The sequence below is a fragment of the Elephantulus edwardii genome, unplaced genomic scaffold, assembly GCF_000299155.1.
Source record: "Elephantulus edwardii isolate Elephantulus edwardi_28Jun2011 unplaced genomic scaffold, EleEdw1.0 scaffold00074, whole genome shotgun sequence".
Lineage (NCBI taxonomy): Eukaryota > Metazoa > Chordata > Mammalia > Macroscelidea > Macroscelididae > Elephantulus > Elephantulus edwardii.
The window spans coordinates 3797078-3820782 of NW_006399824.1; the positions used below are offsets into that span (position 1 = coordinate 3797078).

Below are 23705 nucleotides of genomic sequence, written 5' to 3' on the forward strand. Positions count from 1 at the left end.
CATTTAAAGCAGGTGGATTCACACACATATCTGCATTTCTAACTTCTCTTGACAAACTAGAGGGCCTGCCCCCGTGGGCCTTGGTCTGGCTGGTGGTGGTCAGATGAGGTGCCTGAGTTCTCAGGCTGACAACTTGGCCACTCTCAACACCTCTCTCAAACATGCTTCCTCACAGCTAATATATTTCGCCCCTCAAGGAAGCTCACAAGAGAAACATATGCCCTGAGTCTTAGGGATTGATATCATGAGGAATTTCTAATGGCTCAGAAGCCTAGTATTTGCACTGTTTATTCACAGCCATAGGGAGCTTTGATGGCATAGAGAATTGCACTGCTAACCAAAGGTTGAGCCTCTGCAGCTTCAAATCCCCCAGCTGCTCTGCAGGAGAAAGAAGGGCAATCTCCTCCTGTGCGATTTATAGCCTTTGAAAATTCATAGGAGTGTCAGCTACTTGTTGGTCAGACTCAACAAGAGTGGGTTGAGTTTTTGTTTTAGTCACAGTCACACAGCTCCAGAGTTGGTAACGGTCCCTGGAATGTCATCCACCCAACCATGGGGCCCTGGGAGATGCTGTGGGGCAGTCCCAGAGCCCCCCGTGGATCCCATAAAATATCATCTACTCAACCCCAGAGCCCTGGAGATGCCTCAGGGAGCCAGCCACCCATGTCAGGAACCTGTCACAGATGCCCCAGGGTTCCAGCACACAACCCTGCAGGCTGTAAAGGATCCTCTGGTGTGCTGTCCAGATCTCCCTTCCAGGGTCAATGTGTTCACTTCTTAGCTATTGCAAGTATCAGCAGCTGATGGTCATGACCTTCTATTGAAACTGCTCTCAGCCAGAGGGAACTCTCAACCAACTTGCTGCTGGGGCAGTTCACTACAGATGTTAGAGTATAAAGACTCCTGTCAATTTGAGGTAAGTGTGAAAGGCCAGCATGGCTCCAGAGCTTCCCACAGCATGGCTGAGGCTTCTGCTGTGAATACATCTTCATTTAACTTCTCCCTCTGTCCAATTCTGTTCCACTCCGTCTATTGTTGGCCCCATAAACCTGCCTACAAAACCTGCCCTTGACCCGAAACAGGGAAAGGGATTTTCACATTTTCTGAGCCTTCATCTTGCCCTGTGCAACAAGTAGGATAGAAATCAGTTCCATTTTACAATCAGAGATTGAAATCCAGAGAGAGAATGAGAATTGATTGCCCCAAGGAAGCAAGCCACTGAGTGCTTAAAGTCCAGGGCCTTCAATTTGCATTCAATTATTTCAATCAATCAATCGAACAATCCAACACTGATTGAGCTCCTACTAATTGAAAGACTGTGACAGATGGAGAACAAGACACAGCCGCAGGAGTGAGGCAAGCAGAGGTAGAGAAGGGTGAAGACCAGGCTTCCACCCTGGGGCTGCTGCGATCACCTGTCTAGTTGGGGGATGCTGGTGGTCTGGACCACAAGCGGAGCAGTGTGATGGGCAGACCACCACCTGTCTGTCAGTCCATCATCCAATGATTAGAAATGGTGCTACTGGTAATTTCAACCACTATCAACAATCACCCATGGGGGATCAATTTCAAGGGAGCTTCCAAACTAAGAAGAAAGTCTGGGGATCTGCTTTCATAAATGAGGCTGTGAAAACCTTACTCAATGGAACATGGTTTTAAATGATACTGGATGACAAGTGCCCTAAGTTGTCAGGTGCTACATAATGACCACAACAATGGACTCAAACATGCCATCGACCATGAAAAAGGTCCAGGACTGGGCAACATCACCCATTCTGTGGCACATGGAGTTATCATGACTCAGAGTCGATGTGACCACATGTCATAACAACATCAATGATGGAGTGAAGCAGGTGAAGGGAAAAGACATGTAAAGGAGCAGGACCTGGGATAGGGGATAAAGAGGTCAGGGCAGCAGCCAAACTCTGCAGAGATGCTGCTCTTGAGACAAGATCAGGCTTATCATGGAGATGACGAGGTTTGTTGGGATAAGGGGGTTTGAGGAGCCTGGGGGTCTCCCTGATGGAGGTACCTGACAGGCATGTGGAAACCGGGAGCTCAGGAGAGCTGCCTGGACTAGAACAACCAACCCAGGAGCCAGGAGCATTGGAAGGAAACTGAAGCATCTGAATGCTGAAGTCATCAGAGTCACAGAAATAAGACACTGGAGAAATTGACATTTAATGAGTGTTTTCTTGAGGTGCTCAGCATTTAATTTTTTAAAAGTATGAAATCATCATTGACACCTCACTTTCTCTCTTCCCTCATCAGCCAGCAACTCCTGTTCTCTGCCTTCCAGACACACCAGAGTTTCCCCTTGCTTCTACCACGACCACCCTGGTCCAAGTCACATTATTTCAGGCCCATGACTCTGATAACCCCCTAATAAATGCCTCTGCTTCTGCCCATGCCACAAGACAGACCATTCACAGTATAGCAGCCACGTGGCTGTTATTAAAGCAGATCCCTTCACTCCTGCATTCAAAAGCCTGGAATCCTGCTCAGAGTACAAGCCAACTTCATAGTGGCATCCAAGGCCTTGCCTGCTTCGCCTCTTTGCCTCCTTTGACTTCAGCTACTATTCCCTTCACATGCACTGTCCATCACAGGCCGTCTGCACGCTCCTACACGTGTCAGGTGCTCTCCTACCTCAGGGCCTTTGCATTTACTACTTCCTTAGCCTGGAGGCTCTTTTTGCTGCCAGCTACCTGGGGTGTCCTTCCTCTTGCACCCCCATCTTCCAATAAGCTGCTCCTTCTCCCCTCTTCCTGCTTTATTTTCCTCCTTAGGACTTCTGGGGTTTATTTTTATTTTGGCTTTGTCACTTACCACCTCCATCACAGAATGGGCATACAGCCATGCGGACGTGAATCATGTGGTTTATTTCATTTGCTGCTGTGACTCCAGGGGCTCAATAATACTTTACAAATCAGATTTCACTTCAAGTTTAGGGTTCCTGGTTTCTCTTGCACACTGGAATGATCTAACAACCTGGGCCATTTCTCATGGTGACAAGCAGATGATACAAAGGATGACAGCTCCTTTCAGATGACCAGGCCTCCCACAGCACCCTTCCCTGGCCAGATTCTCTCACTGGCCCCTAAGGAATCGTAGTATGAGACCCCAGTGGGAAGTCTACCCTCAGGCTAAGGCTTTCAGAAGGACCCCCAGCCCCCCAGCAGAGTAGCTTTCTGGTTGGCCCCCCAGTGGCAGTAGGGCCTCCTGGAATGCTTGAGTGGCCAGCACTGAAACATCACCCGCCTGACCATCACCGCTATTAAAATGCCTGTATCAGTATCAAAGGGAAAATGCCAGGTGGCTACTAGCTTCCCCCCAGAGAATGCAGCTTGGCCAGGGGCTTCAGCTTAGGGGCCACTCCCTCCTGAGTTTCAGGCAGAAGGTTCTTAAAGGGCCCAGCTCACATGGGGTCACTGTAATGGAGGGGTAGTGGGAGGTCCCATGTTAAGGGAGAGGGCCCAGAGGAGGGGCCAGCTGAGCTTTGCAGTCTACAGCCATGACCTTGAACTTGTTCCTTCCCCCTTAGGAAATAATTTTCTCATTTGCAAAATGCCTGCCCATCTCTTAAGGGTTATTGTGGTGACAGAATTAACTAATGTAGATGAATGTGCCTTTCACATCATGAAACACTCATCGATACTGTTGTTATTAGGTTCCGCTGAGTCAACTGATTCATAATAAACAGCAGATCAGAACTTCGCCCTATCCTGTGCCATCCTTGGGATCCATGATACACCTAGACCCACTGTTACAGCCGCTGTGTCAATCCATCACGTTGATGGTCTTCCTCTCTGTCACTGACCCTTGACTGTTGCTAGCATGACATCTTATTCAAAGGGCTGGTTCTTCCTAACAACATGTCTAACGTTTGGTGCAATTGTTAAATAGTAAGTAATACAGATAATAACAGCTATACATATAGCACTTATATAGCACTTATTATTAGACCCTGTGCTCACATTATCCACAGTTGGGTAGAAAGTAAGTTAATCGCCAATTTTCAATATTATTCATTTATATCTCCTTTTACAGCTCACCTGACTTTGGAGGCTGGGGAAGAGCTTTGACTTTACTTGGGATTGGCAGAGAAAACCACAAACACTAATGAAACATTATTAAATATAGGGCTTACAAGTGAGAGAGGCTTTAGCTACAGATAGGAGTGTCCATTGTGCTGGAGGCAAGAGAGAGATCCCTCTGGGCCTCAGCTTTTTCACCTATAAAATGGGTATAACGTTAATTATTCCCTAAATTGCAACTGGAAGAATAAAATGAGATGAGGATAGAAAACAAAAAGAAGTGTCCAGGTGTGAAAGAAGAGTGGCCATCTGCTGTGCCAGTGTGTTTTTCTCGGTGGCCAGGTGAAGGCCACTCTTCTCTTGAGCAAGTGCCAGCCCAGCCTCCTTCCACCTGCCACAGTGAGGCTGGCATGGCTCTGTTGGGCCAGCTGCAATATGTGCACCACTGTCAACAGGCGATCAGGTTTCCTGCACTCGGCATGGCCCTCCCCTCCTGGAAATACACAGACACCCCTCTTCCAGGAAGAAGTCATGAGGGTCGTCTCCATGTAGCCCTGCCCTTTGACCCTGAGATCTAGAACCGTAAAGAGAAGTTGTCCATGGAAATGGCCACACCAGGTAAAGCTCCTGTGCCCAAATCACTGCAGAGATAACAATGCCTGGTACAGAGTGGGGTTTGGATTCTGGCTCTGAGAGTCCTTTCTCTCCTCTTATATCAGAACTGTCACTGGCTGGTCACCTGGCTACAGACTGAGCCAGTCCTTTAGGGCAAAGGCCACTGTTTGAGCCTCTGATCCGCACTTGAACCTAATCACTTACTAGGTCTGTGCTCTGGGATTCAGTCCTAAGTCTCAGGACAGGAAGACTTTGGTGGAATTTGGGGAGATGGGTCCTTCTGCTCTGGAGCAAGGCACATAACCAGGAGGATGACTGGTGCTGGCTCTGAGAGGGCCTCCTCCTGGGACAACAGGACAGGGCCAGCTTCACAGAAGAGGCTTGGTAGAGGGATGGGCCTCAGTGCAGCCACATGCCCCAGGGCACACAGGCAGCACGGAGGGTGACTGGGCTGGGCTGGTCTGCTCTGGGTCTGTGATGAGGGCCTGGGAGGGGTGCCATGGGGCCCGAGGGACCATCTCTTCCCACTCTTTGTGCAAAGGACTTGGCAACTCATCACAGAATCTCAGGACCAGGACACAGCGGCCCCGAGGGTCTTCCGGACGCTGCAGCCTCTGCCCCTTGTCGACAGACCACAGTCAGATGAGGCCTCCAGCCCTGTAAGTCTCAAGTCAGATCAAAAAGATCTAGGGTTCTGTCTGAGCTTCCCTGGGAGGAAGTCCTTCCTTCTAGCTAACCTACAGGCCTGATGCTGCCTCACAGGAGTCGAGGAGCTGGACCCTCGTGCAGACATGGGTGAGAGCCTGGCTGGCACAGGACCCAGGACCTCAGGGCCTTGGGGACCTGCAGCAGACGAGCGAGAGCTCCTACTATGGGCATGAGGGGCAGGAGCGGGAGGCCTGGGGTGGAAGTGTGAGACACTTCCCTCCAACAGGTAGGAGCAGATACTATATGTAGGGCGCTCAAGGTCCTGGGCTATGGCTATGGGCCCCGTAGACGTGGAGGCTGTCTCGTGGCTCTTAAAGTCTGAGGAGGGACATGCAAATCCCTAACCACACACATCATATGTATAAGCACTCTGACAAGAGCTGTGGAGCGAGGGGATGTGAGAGGGTGAGGTGCTGAGAGCCAATCATATGCCATCCTGCGAAGTGCATCCGAGGAAGTGAAGGCTGTGCTGAGAGCTGAAAGGAAGCAAAGTTGACCAGCATTCTCCAGGTGAGGACCAGAGCCCAGGGGATCTGGCTTAGAGTTCTAACACCAGCTTCTGTGAAACAGGCCAGGTTCATGGGCGCAGTGACCCATTTCACGAAGGAGGAAAGCGAGGCAGAAAAAGGTGGCATAACATACACAGACATGTAGCTGGGAAGGGTGGAAGCAGGATCTGAACCCAGGAAGCCTGGCTTAGGTCCCAGGTCACCCCACGTAACCGCCAACAGGTTGGGCTGGGCTCTTTTAAGGAACTCCGGCTACCTGACTGATGTAGCAGTCAGTTTAAAGCAGTCCTGAGGTAGAAACTCTTAGGCACAGAGAGGGTAAACAATACACCCAAGGCCACAGACCCAGTAACTGGCAGCTGACTTGAACCCAGCAGTCTCACTCTCAGACATGACTGGATGAGGGGAGAACCATTAGGTGGGTGGGGGATGGGGCCACATGGGTCACAGTGAAATATTTGGTTTGTGGCTTGGGAGCATTGGTCCATCACTAATATTCAGAGCAGGGAGACTGTATGATTGCGTGTAGGTAATTTAAAATTTCATTCTGGCAATGGTTGTCGGAGATGGTCCCACAACAAATAATTATAACTAACATTACTAAGTCACATACATGAAAAACCAGTATTGGCAACTGTGTCCTATTTACCACAGTTAACTCACTGCCATTCAACAGAACCTGACTCATAGCTAACCCTCCAGCAGGTTTTCTGTGGCTGTAAATGGCACAGGAGGAGTTTGCCATCTTTTTCTCTCTCTCAGCTCGTGGTGGATTCAAACCACCAGAGAAGAGCAGCCTTTGGGTTAGCAGCATCAACGTCCCTGTGGACTAGGCCACCAGAGCTCCCTATTTATCACAATAAAGGGGGAAGGGGGAAATGTTCCCCCTGCCTGCTGTCCAGGTGATGAATGGGGCAGGACAAGGGAGAAGAGAAGGATTAGGGAGTAAGGAGGTGAGGTGGATTGGAGAGAAGACAGGCCTTCAGGGAGCTGAGAAAGTGAGGTCAGCAGGGCCCTGGACCACCATGGGCTGGAGGCTGACATGTGGGGGGTGTGGGGGTGTGGAGGAGGGCGGGACTTCCTGCTCAGGTGAGACTCCTTGAGTTTGAGATGCTTCGGAAACACGCCTCTCTCGTCTCTCACTACTGTGGAGTTGTTCCTGACTCATCTAAACCCTCCATCGGGTTTCTGAGGCTGTAAAGCTCACTGGGAGAAGACTGCCCATCTTTCTCCTGAGGATTTTTTTTTTAATTTAGGTTGTTTATTTTTCATTTCAATGAACACCTACAGAGATTTTGGGATTCCATTCATTCATTGTTGCACCCTTCTCCCCGCACAAACCCCTCCCCCCTCCCCCCCATTTGCTCCTCTCCTTGAAAAGCAAAAGAAAAACTCCCTCATTGGTACACAATCCCCCCCCCCCACACCTCCCCAAACCCCACCCCCTACCCCCAAATATAATCCACTCTGCAACCCTCATTGCATACTCCTACGATAAAAATAATGCCCTAAAATATAATACTTTTAGACTATTCTCTCCCCCATAGACTTCATTTTTTTTTAAACCAGTGGATTTAAACTACTGGACAAGCTTGATCTTTGGATTAGCAGCTCAGCTCGCTATGGTCTACACCACTTGAACTCCCCAGGGGGAGATGCAGGGTGGTAGGTAGTTTTTGAGTTGGATCTGGAGTTCCAGTAAGATGAACACACTCATGAGATCTGGTTATCCACGGAACGGGCAGCTGTATAAGGTAGTGAGCACCCTGTCGCTGAGGTTGTGCAACAGCAGGGGTGCTGTTTGGAGCAGGGGATGGGGAGTTTCTGGTCCAGCACAGGACTTATGGAAATCTTTATTTCCAATACTCTCTACAGAGTGAGGAGAGGCCAGAGGGGACAGGACCACTCACTGGTCTGCCATGTCTCTAAGCCTCCCAGAATGCTCCTTGAGCATATCATCTTTGTCTTCCCAGATCTCCTGAAGAACATTCAGAGTGAGGAAACTTCACTGGAGCAGCTGAAGTTTGACAGGTGACTGCCGAGTAGGAAATAGCACCATTTCAAGCTCTGAGAAGACTCTTCCAGAAGGATCTGTCCTTTGGGGCAGCAAGGCCTCCCACTTTAACTTAAGAGACAGAGAATAATGAGTCTTTCTGAGGGACAGGGAGGTGGGTGGGAGCATCCTGGGGGATGCACAGAGAGGGGAAAGGACAGAGCTTACGTGGGGGAAGCTTGTGAGACAGTGATGGGGAGGAAAGGGTCTGGCTGGCCAGTAGCAGAGGCGCAGTTCATGCAGACTGCACCTTGGTATTTCAGGAAAATCTCCACTAGCGTCCAGGTAGAGAGACAGGGGCTGACCCAGAGGCAGATCTAAGATGTGGCAGGTATGTGAGATGCCACTTGAAGTGGGTGCACTGGGCCCTTTCTATCAACCAGTTTCCACTTCCAGTTATGAGAGTTCCGGCAAGTTCAAGCTAACCCTTTTATGTCTGGAAGTTTCCATGCACCAAGGCTGGCTGCAGTCTTGCTGTACTGAGCCCAGAGAGAGAAGACACTGAAAATCACGGCCTAGAGCATATCCCAGACCATTGTTCTTCGGTGAAAGCCAGGGAGGTGAACTATTCATACTGTGTCCTAATGTGCTAAGTAAAAGATCAATGAGCTTGGTTTATAGTTTTAAATGGATATTGTAGCAAAGTTACCTGAAAGCAAGTATCAGATATTCTCACCTTTGACGGGCCTGCAAGTCAATGCCTGTCATAGGTGCTTTAGATCTGCTTCAGCAGGGGTCTAGTGTTCCCTCCAAGGGTGTGCCCAGCCTCTCAGGAAGCACTTCCATCCCTTTGTGCTCAGCTAGTTCTTGCCCTTTGAAGGTCCAGAGCAGTGCCCACTGCCAGCAGCTTAATGTCTACCCTTTGAGTCATAGAAGCTTCTCTCCAGGGAGCACCTCTGTCCAGGGCGCCCAGCAGAGCCTTGGAGATGAAAGTGGAGGGGTTTCCAGCATGGGGACTCCAGTGTGAAGTAGCCCTCTCTGCCTTTTCCCAGACTTGGTCCTCAATTTTTCTGGAAGGAACCTGCTTATTTCCTTCTCAATAAGAAGTAGATTCTGGGAGGAGTAGAACAGCTGGAGAAGGGGAAAGAGGGTCTGTGAGGCTTCATCTGAATTCCTTTTCTCCAGTCTGGCTGAAGAGGTTGATTTGGTGAGTGCACAAAGGGACGTCCCAGTGATGACTCATTGTGACCTTCATTTCTGCTACCCTTAGCTCCTCCATCTGTGGGTCCCAGGCCAGGGGAGCTGGGTTAAAATGCATGAGATGCACCAGGCACTGGGTAGTCTCCTCTCTCACTTCCTCAGAGATGACCATCCATATCGCACAGCACAACCTCCCACTGGGCTTCTCAGATAGCCCACTGCCATTTAACACAGCAATTCCAATTCCGAGGGCCTCAGCTACCTAGGCTGACCCTGGTTTGTAGAACTTCCCCTGGAGACTATGACACATGCAGCCTGTCACCAGGACAAGGATGAAACTTTGAGGACAGAATCTCTTGTGGCCAGCCTAGTGATAAGAAGCTGTGCTGCAATCCCAAAGGCACATGGTTTGAATCCACCAGCTGTTTTGCAAAAGAAAGATGAGAAATATCCTCCCATGCAATTTCCTCTGAAAACCTGCTAGAGGGTCAGCTATGTGTTGATTCCAACTCAATGGCAAAACAGATATGAAGAAGGGAGGGGAGTGACTTCAGAAAGTTCCATGACTTTAAACCTTTTGCCTGATCTTGGTCCAAAGGTGGTATCCAGGTGACTGACACAGAAAGACAGACAGACAGACACATCTGATATAGAAAGGTAGAAGGAATGGAGCGAGAAAAAAGAAAAGTAAGGACAGGATGAGAAAACAGCACTGGGAATGAAGTTTATATTATAAGCAGCCCAGAGGGTTACACAGTGCTGCTGCGTGATTAGCAATGTTTGGCGTGGTTTTGTAATTTGCCATTTTGAGCTAAATTGCTTGGCACAGCTAGGAAATGTTGCAGAAAGTCAGAGCAAGGAAAGCTTGGGAGGCTTTTTATGGGACATTAGCACACATTTAGGAATAAGGGACGAGGCTGTCTTTCTGGGAATGGACAAAGGTGTGAAGGTGTGCTTTAAGCAGATGGTTTGTTGTTTTCAGATGTGTTTATTCTTTTCAGATGTGTTTATTCTTTTCCTTATCACCTTCCTATGAGAGGTGGATATTTAAAGAGACTCCCTTGAGAATAAGATGGGCAAACCCTTACTGTGCAATTTGTAGTCTCTGAAAACCTCCAAAAAATATGAATGGATCTATAAGCGAGGGAGACAGGTTTCTAATGATCTGCCAGCTTAAAGGCTTTTATTCACACTGGGAAGCTGTAACAACTCTCCCTCGTTTTATCTACAGTTCATACCAACCTGTATGTCACAACCCAAGAAATCACAGCAAAGCAAAACTTATTAACCAGCATCATCAAATAGTTATTCCAAATGAAGAGCTCTCTGTCCGCCAGGGAAAGTGGTGAGGACCCAGTGACATAAGCAAGCAGCGCACATGGCATGGAGTCCCAGTCCACAGACTACCAACGTGAGACATTTCTGTTATAGCTGTTTTCATTATTAAATTAACAAAGAGTCCACCAGGAGATCCTGAGTAGTGTAAATGGCCCAAGCACTCATTACTATCTAGACTACTATTTAAAAGGTTAGTAGTTTGAACCCCTGGGAGGCACTTCAAAAGAAATTCCTGGTAATCTGCTTGCCAGCCATTAAAATCCCTCTGAATGCTGACACTGCATACCAGGACTCACTATGAGGTGAAATCAACTTGAATTGTTTTATTTTGTTTGTTTGTTTGGAATATCCTTGGCATTCCTTAAAATTCATCTTCCAGGCGCCTGTGGGTGCCCACCGCTGCTCCAGTTTGGACCCATAGGATGGACCCCACTATTTTAAATTCCACCCTCTTCTTTTTCATTTTACATCCACCCTGGGGCTGAGGTGACATGTGATTTCCACCAGTTGGGACATTCCAGTTTATTTCTCCAAAGCTAGGAACCCAAATAAGGAGCAGCCAAAGTGCTCGTTAAGGGCTGTAGACCACAGGGAGAGACTTGGATGGGGGAAGAGCTGGGGTCTGAGGACTAGAAACCACACTTCAGATTCCCATGGAGCCCCCCGGGCCCTGACCAGTGGCTTGGTTCCAAGATGGGCCTTCCTTCTGCTCATCTCTGCCCAGCTCTCCTCCCAGGCCTCCTCTCCCAGTGGTCACCTCAACCTGTCCTGTCCTGTTAGCTCCATCATCCCCTGATCCTTCCATTGGGACAAGGAGCTTCAAGTACCTAGCATTCCAGCCTCCAGGAATATGGACTGTGGATATGGGCCTCACCAGGTCTGTCCCACCCAGTCCCTGTCTTCCATCCTTTAGGGACTAGCTCAGGTCCACCCACTCCAAGAAGCACTGCCTGGCTCAGGCCCCAGCAGCCCTCCATGGCACTGGCTTGGTCCTGAGCATGGCCATGGGTTGAGACACTTCTAAAGAGTACATTCCCATCCACCATCTGCTGAGGTCTCAAGGGAACCCTCGGAGGGGAGAGGTGGCAGGATTTACCAGGCCAGGAGGCTCAGGCTCAGGGTGTGGTGTTGCTGTGTCAAGTTCACATAGTTGGACCCCTAAGCACCCATGCTTGCCTGCCCCTTGAGGGCGAGGCCCACACACATGCATTTCAGCAAACTAATTTATAACAACAATTTCCTGCTCCCTCCTTTGCTTTGTCTCTTCTCCCTGAGGGATTTCCCACCTGCCCTGGGCCTCCTTTCTTTGCCTTTCCGATGTGCTCCCCTTTGCCTTTTGCTCAGACTGGGGAGGGCACACCCAGGAAAGAAAAGGCCCAGGTGGGCCAGGGTTCCAGGAGTCATCTGTGTAGACCCGGAGGCTGCTAATGCTGCCCAGGGAGCTTTCCATAATGATGTCTGTGTTCTCCATCTCTATTGTCCAACATAGTAGCCACTAGCTACAAGTGGCTACTGAGCATGAGAAATATGTCCAGTAGGGTTGAATTTTCAATTTAATTGATGTTAATTATTAACAGTTCATTAACTTAAAGATATAGTCACACATGACAGTTGCTGTTAGGTGCCATCTTGACTCACAGTGACCTGATGAACAACAGATCTGAACCTTGTCCTATCCTGTGCCATCCTCATCATCTCTGAAACACTTGATCCCATTGTTGCAGTTACTGTGTCAATCCACCTCAATGTGGATACCCTGCCTTTCACTGATCCCTCCACCTTTCCAAGAAGGATGTCCTTTTCCAGGGAATAGCCTCTTCTAACAACATGTCTAAAGTATGTGAGATGAAGCTTTACCATCCTTGCTTCCAAGACCCACTCTGACAGTACAGTTTCCAAGACATATGTGTTTGTTCTTTTTAGCCGTCCATGGGACACTCAGCAGTCTTCCCCAACACCGCAACTCAAAGGCATCGATCTTTCTTCTATCATTCTTATATATTGTCCGGCTTTCAGATACATAGCAGGTGACTGAAAAGACCACAGCTTGAATCGAGCACACCCTAGTCTTTAAGCTGACATCTTTCTCTTCAATACTTGGAGAGATCTTTGATAGCAGACTTTCCCAGTACAATAGGCCTTTTGATTTCTCAGCTGCGGGTACTGATGGTGTTGATTGTGGATCTAAGTAAGATGAAATCATTAACAATTTCAATATTTTCTCCATGTATTAAGTAAGATGTTGCCTATTGGCGAGGATATTTGTTTTCTTGATGTTGAGATATAATCCATATCACAGACTGTAGCCTTTGATCTTCTGCAACAAGTGTTTCAAGTCCTTCTCACTTTCAGCAAGCAAGATTGAATCATTTGCATTAAGTAGATTGTTGATAAGTCTTCCTCTAATCCTGACACCATATTCATAAAGTTCAGCTTCTTGAACAATTTGCTCGGCATACAGATTGGATCGGTCTGGAGGAATGATACAGCTTGGATGCACATCTTAATTTAAAACCATGTGGTGTTCAGCTGCATGTTCAGACTACTACTGCTTGGTCTAGGTATAGATGTCATGTAAACACAGTCATGTTTCACCTTATGGGACAATGTTGTCCTGGAGCGTCTCTCCCAGGGGACACCTATCTGTTCTCGTTCTCTTACTGACTCCAAGTGCCACCAACACATTCACCACTCTCAGTCTACCCTCAGTCAAGGACAATCTGCTGTTCGGCCTCCTTATTCTGTCTTAAACGACTCTGGTAACCGTGCTGCTAACTCATAGGCAGCAACTCTCTGGGGGTTCGAATCCACAGGAGGAAAACAGGTAATTTCCTCTTGCGCAATTTATAGCTTCGGAAACCCACTGGTTCCAACTCTACAGCAATGAGTAACTAATTCATCCTAAAACAATTCTTTCTAGAGACATGTCATCTTCAAAACCCTTCAAGAGTTCCTGGCTGCTCTCACATCGATCTAGCAGTGATCTCCACACCCTCACAAACTTGGCATGTTCAGGTAGAAGAGGGGCATGGCAGAAGCACTTGAGAAAACTCACTGTGCTACCAGAAAGGCCATAGCACCTATCCACACCTACAGGCTGGGATCTGATGCTTCCCATCATCATGTTTTGCAAGCTCAGAGGGGTTAGGAGATTTGTCTCCAATTACACAGCTCAACTCACTGCAGTCTAGTTAGAATTGACGCATAGCTGACTTTCCAGTGGGTTTTCAGAGGCTATACTGGAGCTCAACATCAAGAAAATTAAGATTCTCACCACTGGGCCAATTGCAGCTTCATGATAGGTTAAGAGACTCAGTTCATCTTGTTTGGTTCCACAATTAACACTCTTGGCATCAGTAGTCAGGAAATCAAAAGGCATTAGGAAAATCTGCTGTCAGACACCTCTCCAGAGTGCTGAAGAGCAAAGATTTTGGCCTAGAGACTAAGGTGTGCCTGATCCAGGCCATGATCTTCATAGTTACTTGCTATGCATGAGAAAGCTGGACAATAACCAAGGATGACAGAAGAAGAATTGCCTTTGAGTTGTGGTGCTGGAAGAGAGTATTGAACATAAAATGGACCGCCAAGAGAAGTAACAGATCTGTCCTAGAGAAGGTGAAACCAAGCTGCTCCTTGGAGGCAAGGATTCTGAGACTCTGTCTCATATACTTTGGGCATATAGCCAGGAGAGACCAATCTCTGGAGAAGGACATTATGCTTGGAAGGGTCGAGGGACAGTACAGGAAAGAAAGAGCCTGCATGAGATGGATTGACACAATAATTGGGGTAATAAGGGTTGGTGCGTCAGAGATAGTGTGATTGGCTCAGGATAGAGCAGGGTTCAGAGCTATTGTGCATAGGGTCACTATGAGTCGTAGCTGACTCGATGGCACATAACAATAACAATAACAACATAAATCAAAAGGGATTCTAACCACTTGCCTGTGTTTTGGGATCACAACTCCTGGACCTGCTAATCTTCATCACTCTGTTTTTCATTGCCTCACACCACCTTCCTCTAAGTAAGAGAACTTCCTCACCCATTTCTCCCATGCACACCTTCCAGGGCGGGCTTGTTGCAAAACTTCTTGGACTGCCAGCCCTTTCCTCTCTCCACTCCTTGCCCTGAGCCTGGGTCCCAGGTGCGACCCAGATTCCCATGAATGCCCAGGCCTCTCCCTTGCACTGACCAGCTTTCCCTCTGGTGTCATCAACAAGACTACATGGTCCTCCTTCCAGGGGAGGGTATTGTCTATGTGCCCAGAGATTGTGACACTCTGGGTACTTCCAGAGGCTTAAGGAATAACTAACAAACAAACAAAACTAACAAGAAGCCAACACATTATCATGAAGCCAATCTTGACTCATAGCAACTTCATAGACACAGCAGAACTGTCTTGCGGCTTCCCAAAGCAGTAGATTACTACGGAAGCAGATTGCTAACATTTTTTTTTCTCCCAGGGTAAATCAAATCAAGTATTAAAAGTCAGTAGTCAGAGCATTTTAATCAATGTGATACTAGGCTCCTGAAACTTAAGACAGTGGCTATTAATCAAGAACACTTTGATTAACGAGAGAAAACTCAGCATCCTTTTCCCCATGTTGGAGAGGAGTCCAGGGACTCTAGAATAAGACGCGTCTCATGTGGTCAGTAAAGGGGAGACACACAGCTGGGCCCGAGCGGCAGGGTGCAAGAGCAGGCATCAGGACACCACTCCTTCACATCCTCCTCCCTGCAGAAAATGGCTTTTAAAGTAAGGCAGCGCAGACTCCCAAAGGTGAAGAAGGAGGACCTCGGGGGTCCAGTAAATCTCAGGCGGGGCCAAGGGGCACAAGTCCCGCCGCGTGGGCGTAGGGCCGCGGGGGAGTGAGAAGAGCCTCTGGCCCGCCTCTGCGCGCCCGGCCTCCCTCCACCTGCCTCGCGCGCCCAGGGCGCTTCCAGAGCGGGACACCAGGGCGCCTGCCCGGGTCCTCACCGCCTGCGCTTCCACAGGGTCCCGAGCGGGGTCACGTTTGTCTCTGCCCTTCAGCCTTACGACAGACAGCTGGAGCGAGCCCGCCTCGCACCGGACAGCGTGTAGAGCGAGCGCCCATGGGCACCCTCTGGCCAAGACTTTAGAGGCTGCGCGAGGGGGCGCCGTGGGGAGGGACACAAGCCAGCAACAAAGAGCACAGACCTCGTCCAGCAGTTGGTTGACTCTTCCCAAAATAGCCGTCTCCGTTTGCTGCTCCCCGCTCTTGGCTTCCAGGCGCAGCACCCGGGCCTGCAGCTCCGCCGTCCGAACGTGGGCTAGCAGGCTGAGCGCCAGTGAGCACAGGGCCACTGCCAGAAGCCCGCACGACCCCGCGCTCGGCAGGCGCGCGCAGCGCTCGCCCGGCGCCACCGTCAGCGCCACCGTGCCGGGCGCGCCTAGCTCCCCGGGGGCGCGGGCAACGGCGGCTGCCGCTTTGCGGACGCGCTCGGCCACCATCTCCTCAAGTCTCGAGAACCAATAAATAAATAAATAGAATAAATAAAAGCGCCAGCCGCTGCCTAAAGGCGCGACCCTGATTGCGCGGCAGGGGGAAAGGGTTGTGGCTTTGGAAAACGTCCCTTTCCTTTGCTCCGGGCCGGGCGGACGCAGAAGTCAGCAGCAGGGGCGCAAAAGACGAAAACACACCCCAGCCGTAACAGGGGGGCACCAAAGTGAGAAAAGTTATTTCGAAGAACGTTCCAAATCCAGGAAATATTGGGGGATCTAGCAGGCTCTCCACTCTGCCTCCTCTTTTCCTTCTGGTACCAGCAACGTCCTCGAGTTGGTTCCGCGCTGTAGGTCCTTCCCGGTGACTCGCGTCTTGCCGGCGAGCCAGTGTCAGTCCTGGGGCACAGGGGCGCACATGGAGGGCCCCCTGGGCAGAGGTGGAGCGCTGGGGCCGATTCCGGCGCCTCTGTAACTTGACACAGCGGCCGTGGCTGCACGGATCGGATGAGCAATCCGCGCTACTTCCCAAACTAATCTCTCCCGCCTTCCTCCTCCCCTCCCACCTCCTGCGGGGCTGGCGGCCGCGATTTGTTTATTTATGCAAACTCGCTCTGGGTGGGGGGCGTGGTGTGCGAGCCCCTGGGCCCCAGCCCGCCGGCCCCCAGAGCCCCTCTCCCGAGCTCCCGGTCCCCTTTGAAGTGACACTGGGGTTATTTATAGGCAGGAAGGGGGTGTGGAGTGGAGTTGGGACTCACTCTTCTCTGCTTTCCCCCACATTCACACTAAGGTCCCATTTTGTCTTTCTCTGAGCCACGGGGCCGGCCACCTCTCCCTTTTTCGGCAAGTTGGCAAAGCCCTCCCTGGGACCATTCTGAGCTGCGGGTCAGGGCATCTGATGGGGCTCCACGGCCTGAATTGCAATATCGTAACCCCGTGGCCTCCCAGATGCCATCCCATCCCCAGCCTTTCATTCCTGCGACTCCTTGATGGAGTCCTGCAGCGGCCAGCAGCCTCCCCCGCCCCCCCCCCGGTACATCTTTGCTGTAGAGCGAGAGTCACTACTTTGGGGGTCAGCAGCACCCGACTGTCAGGACCTAGACGTAATAAAGCTCGGAAGGGTGAAAGCGAGCTGCAGGATCTATTCCAGGCTGCCTGTCAATGCCAGGGCCTCCGCGTTGTTCTGAGTCTTGTCTAATCCCTGTGCTGTGGAGTCCACCTGCCTCAAATTTCCAACCTGCACCTTCCTTGAAAGGTGAGCAATATCCACCCACATCCATCCTCTATCCAGGCTACAGTCTTATTCTTTCCTGATAGCGCACCTCCTACTGTTGTTTCTTATATTCAAGGATAGGTAGCTAGGGAGGGAGGGGGGGGGAGAGAGAGAAGCTGGTGGCTGGGAGGCCTCTGCAGTTTCCTGTCAGCCCCTCCCTCTTGTCACCTCTCCCACATTAAGTAGCCCTAAAGGCCCTATCTCCTTGCACCTCTAGGCATTTCTGCAAGTGAGGTGGTGGGATTTCTTTCAAAAACCTCCCTCCCAGGGGCTCCAGGTTGAGAAGAAGAGGCTGCCCCCCATTGAAAGGTGAAATGAGGGAGAGAGTTCCTGTAATTACACTGTAGTGTGTCCCAGCATGAGCTTTTACATTGCTAGGTGGAATGTAACATATAATATTGTACTGGGGTGGAGGGGTGAGTAAAGGAAATGGGAAAGATCTGGAAAGACAGAGAAATTAATGGTGGGCATAGTTCAATGAAGACTAATTGTATAAAATATACTGAATGGGAATGATTGTATGAAACACAATGTGAATAAAGGATAGTGTAAAACACAAAGTATACAAACTTTGTAAACAAACCAACATAAAATAAACTTTTTTTTATTTATAAAAATATAGTGTATTGGGGCACCTTTCATAGAAGTACTGAATTTGTAGCATTGCTGTTGTGTATCATCAAGTTGGAACCAACCCATAGCTGAACCTCCAGAGAATTTTCAGAGGCAGTAAATTGCCCATCATTCTCTCACAGAGCAGCTGGTGGATTTGAACTAAGTTTTGGCAGCACAATTCTTTATCACTAAACCCTATAATAATTCTAACAGTACAACTGCTGGGCAACCAGCACAGAGATGTTGTTATGTGCAGCAGTGGGGCATCAGGAGGTCTGATTTCCAGCCCCAGCTCTAGCATTTACTGAATGGTTCCTAGCAGATTAGTTAGCACCCCATTCTCCGTCCATGATGAGCTGTCCCAATTCTGCTCAACGTATTGCTGTCCCTCAGCAGATGTCCGCTGAATCACCTGGGAGGAGATTGTGGGATTGAGTCAGTTGAATGACAGGGGTTTCAGTTAGCAGCACAACTCCCTACAGTCTAGACACCATGTTGTTGTTATGCAATGCTGTCGAATAAGCAACCCTTTGAACAACAGATCTGAACCCTGCCCTATACTGTGCCATCCTCATCATCTTTGACACACTTCATCTCATTGCTGCAGTAACTGTGTCAGTCCACCTCATTGAGAGTCTTCCTCCCTTTTACTGACCCTCCACCTTTCTAAGCATGATGTCCCTTTCCAAGGAACAGCCTTTCCTAGAAACATGCCCAAAGTATGTAAGAAGTGCATCATCCTTGCCCCTGAAGAACACTCTGACTGCGCTTTCTCTGAGACATATTTCCTTGTTCTTTTGTCAGACCATGGGATATTCTTCTCCAACACTACTCAACAGCCTCAATTCTTCTATCATCATTATTCAATTGTCCAGTTCTCAGATACACAGCAGATGATTGGAAAGATTATAGCTTGAATCAGAAGCACCTTAGTCTTTAGATTGACATCATTGCTCTTCAGGAATTTGAAGAAGTTCCTGATAGTAGACTTTCCCAGTACTATATGCCTCCAGATTTCCTGACTGCTGGTATGTTTATTGAACTCAAGCAAGATGAAATTGTTGGCAAGCTCGATATTCCTGGGAGAACACGTCGGTGTTGACGACCACCAGAGGGCGCAGGAGAGTTTTTGCACTGAGAGGAACTGGCCAGAGTAGAGAACTTAGATTGCGCCCTTCATTCCCTCCCAGCTCATAGGCTAGTTGGGGTGGAAGAACTGACGAGTGTTCCTTTCACTCCTTCCTTATTCCACAGCGGATCTTTTTCTTTTCAGGAGTGTAGTGGCGAAATGTAAAAGGTGTGAAGCTGAGGTGTCCTCGGTGGTTTAGAGCTGAAGGTGAGGGTGCAGCACTAGCTTGAGAGACAGTCAGGAACCCCAGCCTCAGAAAGAAATGTGCAAACCCAAGGGTCATCTGGGGGAGGCGGGTGTCAGAGGGGATTATGCAGTCAGAGGTTAAAACAAATCCTGCTCGTAATGATCCATGTGGTAGAGTAGAATATGCCCTATAGGGTTCCCAGCAGCTCATAATGACCCATGATAGAGTAGGTCCCAGAAGCTCATTTTTTTGAAAAATATTGTTAGGGCTTTCTTCCAAGGCACCCCTGGATGAACTTGAACTTCTGACCTTTCAGCTGAGTACACTAACCATTTGCACTACCCAGGGACTCTGGGGGGAAGACCCAGGTCTACATCTCAGTTTCAACAATGTTAGAATTATATAACAATTCTGAGCCTTCTTCCCCCCCTATTTATAAACTAGCTTCTAATAAAGATGCCTATTTTTAGGTTGTTGTTGTTGTTGTTGTGTACTGTTGAGTGGGAACTAACCTATAGCTGACGCTCCAGTGGTTTTTCAGAGGCAGTAAATCTCGTGAGAGGAGATGTCCCATCCTTCTCCTATGGAGCTGCTGGTGTATTGAACTGTGTGCCTTTGAGATTGCTTTGCAGCTTCTTACCACGAGGCCACCAGAGCGCCCTATTTTTTTTAAATTTGGGATGACTTTAAGCTTGGAAGGTGAATACAGTGCCTGACATCCGGTAGGCTCTCCAGAAGGAAGAAGGTTGGCATCTGCTTCTTTCTTTAGGAAATCATGTCTGTTAGTGCCAGGGTAAGGAGTTTAGGTGGTGGAAGTTAGTGTAGTGTTAGTGAGAGGTCAGCAGTTTGAATCCATGCTCTGCTCTGTGGGAGAAAGCTGGAAAGCCTCCTCCTGTGTAAAGATTTACAATGTCAGAAGCCCAATGGAAGGTAACTATAGGTCAGAATCAACTTGACAGCAGTGAGTTCGGGTTTAGTGCCAGGTTATAAGGACCCCTACCTTTGGGCTCCTGATTGTGAGGCAGAAAGAAATTTCAATCCCAAGAGAAAGCTGATGGCTCACAATTGTTGCTGTTGTTATGTTCCATTGAGTAGCAAAATCTCTGTACCCTGCTCTGTCCTGAACCAACCTTATTGTCTCTGACACACTTATCCCCATTACCCCAGTCACTGAGTCAATCCATCTCATCCAGGGTCTTCCTCTTTTACACTGTCCCTCTATCCCCCAAGCATGATGTCCCTCCCTAAGGACTGGCTCCTCCTTGCAATATGCCCAAAGTATGTCAGACAAAATTTCAGAATCCTTGCCTCCAAGGAGTAGCTTGGTTTCACCCTCTCTAGGTTTGAAGCTGTTTGTTCTCTTAGCAGTACATGGTATATTCAGTACTCTTCTCTAGCACTGCAGCTCAAAGGTATCAATTCTCCTTCTATCATCCTTAGTCATTGCCCAGCTTTCTGATGTATAGCAAGTAATTGTGAAGAGTATGGCCTGGATCAGGCACACCTTAGTCTCCAGACTGACATCGTTGCTTTTCAGTACCCTGGAGAAGTCCCTGACAGGAGGCTTTCCCAAAACAATTTGTCTTTTCATTTCCTGGCTGCTAGTACCAAAAGTGTCTAATGTGAAGCCAAGAAAAATGAAGCTATTAACAATCTCAGTCTCCTGACTGAGAGCTGGGATTAACAGGATGTAGGCGGCAGGCCTTAGCATGAATTACAGGGCTGTGGGGTATAGGAACTTTTAAGTACGTTCCTACAGATGGAAAAATTAGCAGATCAAACCCACCCAGAGGAACCTTGGAAGAAAGGCCTGGCAACCTGCTTTGGCAAAGCTACAGCTATGTAAGGCTGGTGGGTGGAGTCAGAATTGACTTCACACCAAATGGAATCCCCCAGCTGTTCCTCTGTGTAGTGTCTGAAACTCTTACCTTCAGGTAAGCACTTCCTACCCCAGGCAAACATAAGCTGTAACTGAATTTTTTTGAGTCTCCCTTTCTGTAGAGGTGGGGGCTAGAGACAAATTAATGAAAAGATTCCGACCACTAGAAGCCTGTGATGTAGTGTGGGAGGAGAGGGTGGCACACGACCACAAACAACTGCTACAAACGGCATAACTAGGACAGGGAAAAACACACAAAACATGCGAAGGCCCCGAGGAAGTGCCTTCTCTGATCCCGGAAAGAAGGACAGGGATCCTGGGATTCAGAACGATGCCCTAGGATTAGATTTCTTTTTATAGTAAGAAGGCAGATCATGGGTACCAGGAAGGGAAGCCAAGAGACAATTCCTGTGTGCATGCGTTGCATGCGGTCCTCGTGTGCATGCACTCCGTGCGGCCCCGTGTCCATGTGCTGTCCCTGTGTGCATGCGCTCCATGCCATCTCCGTATGCATGCGCTGCATGTGATCCTCGTGTGCATGTGCTCTGTGCTGTTCCTGCACATGCTCGAGGTTATCTATCTCCACATGTTTCTCTTTCTGGACCCTCTGCTAGGAAGGTCCCTCTTCACATCCCTATTCTCTGCACCCTAAAATTCCACCCAGGTCACAAAGCCCAGTATTATCAAACAGAACTCCACTTCTCTTGTGCCCTTGTGTTGAACTTTCTCTTCCTGAAGCCCTCGCCACCCTAGCGCCTGAGGCTCTGCTGTCCCACCTCCTCTCGCCACCCGCATTTCAGTCTTCCCTGAGCACTTCTCTTTCTCTCCTCATGTCAGAAAGGGTGGCACAACCTCCTCAAGAGTCCCAGCTCCTCTGCTGGGCTGTTTGAGCCAGGGCTCACATCAGAATCACCTTGTATAGTCACAGGAGAGCAGACACTTGTTATATCTGCCTGTAGCCTCTTTCCCTGTTTCCTAATAACTGTGGCTCAGTTTCCTCAGGAAAGCCCTCCCATTCCTAGTCTGTGTGGTTCTATTAGGGTTGACCCTACACCTGGCCATAGAATATGTGATCAATTAGCACCACTCATCTCTCCAGGTAATTTTATACTGACTGGGATAGAGATGGGCAAGTGGCCCAGTTTTGGCCAATGAGAGTTGAACTGGAATGTCTGAGAGGTTGTTGCTAGAGTCAACTTCAACTCATAGCAGGATTTTGAGCAGCAGAGTTGAACCCTGCCCTGTCCTGTGCCATCCTCACCATCTCCACTATGTGTAAGTTCATTGGTACACTGTGTCAGTCTATCTCCTTGAGGGTCTTCCTCTCTTCCTCTGACCTTCTACCTTTTTGCAGCGCGATGTCTTTTTCTAAGGACTGGCCCATCCTGACAAGATGCTCACAGTACATGAGGTGAAGTTTCACCATCCTTGCCTCTAAGGAGCACACTGGTTGTACTTCCTCCAGACCTAGCTGTTTGTTCTTTTGGCAGTCCATGGGATACTCAGTCTTCTTCTCCAACACCACGATTCAAAAGCATTAATTTCTCTTCTGTCATCCTGAATAAGGAATAATTTCATTCATTATTCAACTTTATGATGCATGTTGTTGTTGTTATGTGTCGTCGAGTCTCCTGAGACTCATAGTGACACTATGTACAAAAACCCTAAACCCTGCTCTATTCTATGCCAATCTCACTGTCTCTGACACACCTACCCCAATTACCCCAGTCATTGAATCAATCCACCTCATAGAGGGTCTTCCCTTCCTGTGCTGTCCCTCCACCCTCCCAAACATGACGTCCTTCTCCAAGAATTGGTTCCTCCTTGCAACATGTCCCATGTATGTCAGATGAAGCTTCAGAATCCTTGCCTCCAAGGAGCAGCCTGGTTTAACCCTCTCTAGGTTGAACCTGTTCTTTTTTTAGCAGTCCATGCTATATTCAATACTCTTCTCCAACACCACAGCCCAAAGGCATCAATTCTCCTTATATCCTCCATAAGTCATTGTCCAGCTCTCTGACACATAGCAAGTTATGATACATAGGAAATAATTAAAAAGGGTATGGCAAGAGAACTAATAAGTCTGTCCTAGAGAGGGTGAAACCAAGCTGCTCCCTGAAGGCAGGGATTTTGAGACTCCATCTCACATACTTTGGGCATGTTGCCAGAAAGGACCCATCCTTGGAGAAGGACACTATAGATGGAAAAGTTGAGGGACAGCACAGGAGAGGAAGACCTTGGATGAGATGGATTGACACAGTAACTAGAGTAATGAGGGCAAGTGTGTCAGAGACAGTAGATCAGAGTTCAGAGCTATTTTGCATAGTGTTTTCCTATAAGTAGACTTGATGGCACATAACAGCAGCAGGAACAATAACATGGCTTGGCTCAGAAGCACCTTAGTCTTTAAACTGACATCTTTACTCTTTAGCATGTTGGAAGTCCTTGACAGTGGATTTTCCCAATGCAATATGTCTTTGATTTCTTGACTGCTGGTATGCTCGGTGTTGATGTGGACCTAAGTAAAACAAAATTGTTAATAACTTTAATATTTTCTCCATTTATCACAATGTTGCCTATTGATCCAGTGGTGAGGATTTTTGCTTGCACGATGTTGAAATGTAATCCATATTGAAGACTATAGTCTTTGATATTGTACAGTAGAAGTTTTAAGTCCTCTTCACTTTTATCAAGCAAGGTTGTATCTGTAAAGGACCTTCTTAAAAGATATAATCTAGACTGCAAGGAGTATATTGCAATGAT

The 23705-nt window shown here is 48.6% G+C and overlaps 1 protein-coding gene across 6 annotated transcripts in view; it reads right to left on the reverse strand.

Moving 5' to 3' along the window:
• The window catches only part of COL13A1 (collagen, type XIII, alpha 1), a 197571-nt gene extending 181185 nt beyond the window's left edge, over positions 1-16386 (reverse strand). For all 6 annotated transcript variants that reach the window (XM_006888990.1, XM_006888991.1, XM_006888988.1 and 3 more), the window contains exon 1: positions 15578-16386. In XM_006888990.1, the coding sequence (XP_006889052.1) occupies positions 15578-15871 (294 nt within the window). In that variant the 5' untranslated portion in view covers positions 15872-16386. The remainder of the gene's footprint in view (positions 1-15577) is intronic.
• Between the last annotated feature and the right edge of the window lie 7319 nt (positions 16387-23705).